Source organism: Leiobunum rupestre, chromosome 11 (assembly GCF_980474605.1).
Source record: "Leiobunum rupestre chromosome 11, qqLeiRupe1.1.hap1, whole genome shotgun sequence".
In the NCBI taxonomy this organism is placed as follows: domain Eukaryota; kingdom Metazoa; phylum Arthropoda; class Arachnida; order Opiliones; family Sclerosomatidae; genus Leiobunum; species Leiobunum rupestre.
This window is the reverse complement of record NC_143394.1, coordinates 3543416-3548169: the sequence shown is the minus strand read 5'-3', so window position 1 is coordinate 3548169 and position 4754 is coordinate 3543416. Positions and strand designations below refer to the sequence as shown.

Below are 4754 nucleotides of genomic sequence, written 5' to 3'. Positions count from 1 at the left end.
TAATTGATTCTAGAGAAGCGACGATGACTTCGCCCGTTCCCCCTACAACATGCCAAGGTGACCCCCCATCCCACGGCCACTCCCGACGCGGCATCTCAAAGGCGTCGAAGGTCACGAGATAAGATCCTCGAAGACTTCGAGGATGCTGTTGCCAAGCCGAACAATGGAGAAGTTCACCCTATTTCGCAAATTGGCCTTTTTCGGAGAAACGTCAATCGTCACTTCCCAGTGCCCCAAGTTTATGGTCCATTCATCACTGGGTCATACAGCTTGACACGCGAATGTTTAAAGCAATTAAACGGTTCAGGCTGTATGGCAATGGAAAGTCATAAAAGAGGGAATGGTTCGGTTATTTTTGGAAATTTGGCGGGAATACAATTTCAAATAATATATAAGAAAATAATACAATAAATTACAATTAAGGTTTTAGAGTTACGTATTCTTTAAGATTATATTTTAATTAAGGTTAGATTTAACTAATTGGTTTAAACGCGTAATTATCAGATTCACTTTTTTAACACTCCCCCCGGTAATACGTAGTATTACCAAGGGTACAAATTACGCGGTATCACTTATTTCGAGGTTGCACAAATGTTGAACAGTTCTTCTGATGACACTATTGTTCTTGGTTTTCAGTACGCACCATCTTTTTTTCTTATCGCGGCCGATTTTCACTTCCTGTACTAATCCAAGATTCCACATGTGTCGCGGTAGATTGTCGTCGTGGATTAGAACAACATCTCCGACCTTGTATTCGGTTTCATTTTTAGCAAGTTTAGATTGGTGGGCGGAACGAAGTTCCTTTAAATATTCATTTCGCCACCTATTCCAAATTTTATTAAGAATGGCTTCGCGGTATTTTAACCTCTTCGTTATTTCTCTTCGCGACATAGGGATCCTTTGATTATTTTTGAAGGTTAAGGGTGGCAGTGAATTAATTCGGCGCCCTATAAGAAATTCAGCCGGCGTAAGCGGAGTTGGTTCGTTTAGGTCATTGTAACTGTAGGTAATAGGTCTGCTGTTTATTAAAGCTTCCGCTTCGATCAAGGTAGTTTCTAATTCGGCGTAGGTTAGTAAGGCCCTACCCATTGTCTTCTTAAGACACGTTTTGGTGGACCGCACGAGGCGCTCCCACCAGCCGCCATACCACGCGGCTCGTTCTATTATGAATTTCCATTTAATTCCTTGGTTCCCGAAAAATTCTCTAAGCCGATTTTGTTTAATGTTTTGCCAAATGGTTGTTAGATCCGAATTTGCCCTTTTGAAAGTTTTGGCGTTATCCGTGTAAACAATTTGCGGAACGCCTCTTCTAGCGATAATCCTTCGGAAGGCTAACAGGAAAGAGTCAGTACTAAGGGAGGGGACAAGCGTGTTACGGCGCAGGTGGCTAGGCATATGTAGGTTTTTTGTTCGCGGTTGTTAATTTTAGCGATTAACGGACCAGCAAAATCTATTCCTGTGATAGAGAATGGCGGCGATTGGTCTACTCTGTCCTTGGGTAATGGTGCGATTGGCATTTCGCCTAGTTTTGCCTTTATTCTTTTGCAAGTGACGCAATCCTTGACCACTGTTCTCGCTAATTGCCTCGCTGAAGGTACCCAATACCTTTCCCTCAACTGAGTGACGGTATCACTTATTCCCCCGTGGTGAATTTGAGCGTGACTCCTAATTACTAGTAATTTTGCAAGTCTTTGGCCCTTGGATATTATTATGGGGTGTTTTTCGGCGTACGAGAGGTCAGATTCTTCCAAGCGTCCACCCACGCGCAAAATTCCCGATTCCATTAAGCGTGGACTTAAATTGGCTAATTTTGATTTGGAGTGGATTTTTTCATTATTTTTTAATTGCCTAATCTCTGGTCCATAATCTTCAGCTTGTATGGATTTTATCCATAGCGTCTCAGCGTGTTGCATTTCTTCCGCGCTAATCGCGTCTGTCATTTTATGTATACCCTTACTGTTAATGGAAAATCTAAATAAATAAGCGGTAATACGTAACACCTTGTTTAAGTGGTAATGTTTTTTAAGGTCAATTAAATTTTGAACGGTTAGTTTTTGGGATACGCTAATTGTTAGGGTTATTTTTCTCCTTTCGCTGGCTACGGGCTCTAAATCTCCTTCGGATGGTGGTTGGGTGTTGGGCCAAAGGTTTTTTGGTTCTTTCAACCAGGTGGGACCCTCCTCCCATTTGCTATTGTTCCGTAAGTCATCGGCACTTATACCTCTGGATGGAAGATCTGCCGGATTGTCCTTTCCGGGGCAGTGGGACCATTCTTCCCGTTGGGATAATTTTTGAATTTCGATAACTCTATTTGAAACGAACGGTTTCCATTGGCTGGAATTTCCCGTTACCCAAGCCAATGCAATCATAGAGTCGGTCCAATAAAAGGTTCCTACTAATTTCTCGGTAAAGACGGATTTAATAGTGTTAGTTAATCTTGCCCCAATCAGGCAACCCATAAGTTCTAGCTTTGGTAATTTTAGGTTTAATTTCGGGTCCTGGTTTTTTAAGGGAGCTACTCGTGATTTCGCGGTAACCAAATATACCCCTACTTGGGCTGTTACGGTTTTATACCTAACGTAAACGCAGGTAGCGTAGGCCTTTAAACTGGCGTCGCAAAAACAATGGAGTTCGACTTCGGATATTTCATCCATGGTATTAAAATAGTAATGCCTTTGAAATTTGACACGGTGAAGGTTAGGGAGTTCATTTACCCAGGTTTGGAAAATCTCCTTTGTTTCTGGCGGAAGTTCGGTGTCCCAATTTTCTTTGGATTCCCATAGGATTTGTAGCAGAATTTTGGCCCTTATCGTAAATGGACATATTAGGCCTAACGGGTCAAATATTTGAGCTATGAAGCTAAGAACTTGTCGTTTGGTAATTTTAATATTTTTGCTAAGTTTAATCAAGTTAGAAAAGTCAAAAGTGAAATTGTCCGTACTAGGGTCCCATTTTACTCCTAGTACCTTATTTTCAATGGTATCAGTGTTTTGCTCGAAAAGGTCCGTTTCTTTATCATGATTTGACCATAGGTCTCTTAATTCCTGGGAATTCGTACCCCACTTTCTAAATCTCATTCCCGCCTCCTTCAATAACTTAGCGCCACCTAGTGACATCTCGTAAGCTTGTTCAACGCTGTCTACTGAGGTTGTAAGGTCATCTACGTAAAGATCGTTATTTAATATATTTTTTAGTTGTTCTGGAAGATCTTTACTTTGCATAATATGATATTTAATTGTGCAACTCAGTAGGAAAGGGCTCGAAGTTACCCCGAAGGGTACTCGGGTCATTCTAAGGATCACGTAATGGCCTCTTTTAATTTTTCCATTCTCTTCTTGAAACCAAATAAACCTAACGGAATCCTTATCCTGATCATCTAGAGCGATTTGAAGGAAAGCCTTTTCGATATCTGCGACTATTGCTACCCTATTGTTTCTGAATCTAATAAGAAGTAATAGTAAATTGGGATTTTGATTAGGTCCGGGTAATAGGCACGCGTTGAGGGAGGGTTTTCCATAGGCGTGTGCCGAACCGTCTAATACTAAGCGAAATTTCGTTGTCGCAACGTTTTGTCTTTCTACACCTCGGTGAGGCATATAATAAGTTCCTGGTCGGCTAAGTTCTAATTGGTCTAGTGGCACTACCTCAGCTATACCTGCTTGTAATTGCTCTTCGATGACTCCCTTGTATTTTTCATAATATTGCGGATCTCTTTCTAACCTCTTCTCGAGACATTGAGCTCTTTTCATAGCTACGGAATAATTGTCCGGTAAACTTTCCTTGCTAACCTTCCAAGGGAATTTTACTATATAACTAAAAAAGGTAGTAAGGGCTTGTTCATTTGGGTTTTCCCTTATTTCTGAGCTATCGATTCCCAAACTTTCTAAATCGAAAAAGGTTTTTAACGTTTGGTTGACGCGTTTTTCGCCTAAGCTAATTAGCATAGATGTTAAGGATTGGTTTGGTTTAATTAAGGTTTCGCGGTTTTCGGGTCCACTCAAACACCAGCCTAATTTCGTTTTTAGAGCTACTGTGAGGGGTCCTAATCGTTCATATGTGTCGGTGACTATTCCCCAGTAATAATCGGCCCCAATAAGGATATCAATCTCTGGGTTTTCCGGGCCAGAGTCTATGGAAGATTCGCAAGCTAATTTTATGCCTCTGGAATTAGTCCTAGGCACGTTTAATGGTGGGTTTGGTGCGTTAATTCGTTGACCGTTAGCCAAGGTGATAGGTTGCGTCGATCCACTGTAGTCGTTGTCCCCGTTGTGTTGCTGCGCCTTTCGGAGGGCCCTTTTCGCCCGTAGTTTTTCTTGGGAGATTGCGTCCTGGACTGCAATTATTTCGTTGGTTTCGATTTCTAACTGCTCAGCGTTATCAATGAGGGTTTGTACCTTTGCGTCCGCTAACACGAGGTCTTCTTCTTTCTGGATAAGCATAGCTAGTGCGTCCTCTATTTCTTCCACATTTAGAATTGCGTCTTTTAGAAGGGTTTCGAGTGCGTTCCTTCTGTTTTCCGCTGCTGTTCGCACACTCTTTCGGGCGGCGCGTGCGAGTCTTAGCTCTAACCTTTCTGGTTCCTTAGCGGTTGCCATGCCCTCGGTCGCCGGATCTCGGTTCTTAACGGTTTCTGAGTCCTTGATCTGCGGATTAATTGATTGAGCGGCTTTAATTGATGTTTGCGTGGTCCTTTTGTTCTGGTTATTCTTGTTGGTTTGGTTGGTTTGGTGATCTTCAGTGGTTTGGTCGTTCAT

The 4754-nt window shown here is 42.1% G+C and overlaps 2 protein-coding genes across 2 annotated transcripts; both read right to left on the bottom strand.

Annotated features, from left to right (window-relative positions):
• Window positions 1-558: 558 nt before the first annotated feature.
• Window positions 559-1089, bottom strand: LOC149921137 (uncharacterized). The gene has a single exon (XM_090162115.1). The coding sequence runs from the start codon at window positions 1087-1089 to the stop codon at window positions 559-561; it is 531 nt and encodes a 176-aa protein (XP_090018241.1).
• A 242-nt stretch (window positions 1090-1331) lies between these two features.
• LOC149921136 (uncharacterized) lies at window positions 1332-4754 on the bottom strand. Its single transcript, XM_090162114.1, has one exon. The coding sequence runs from the start codon at window positions 4752-4754 to the stop codon at window positions 1332-1334; it is 3423 nt and encodes a 1140-aa protein (XP_090018240.1).

Bases quoted from the DNA above. Each gene is read 5' to 3' on its own strand.
- LOC149921137 (XM_090162115.1), bottom strand. From the start codon at position 1,089: ATGGGTAGGGCCTTACTAACCTACGCCGAATTAGAAACTACCTTGATC.
- LOC149921136 (XM_090162114.1), bottom strand. From the start codon at position 4,754: ATGAACGACCAAACCACTGAAGATCACCAAACCAACCAAACCAACAAG.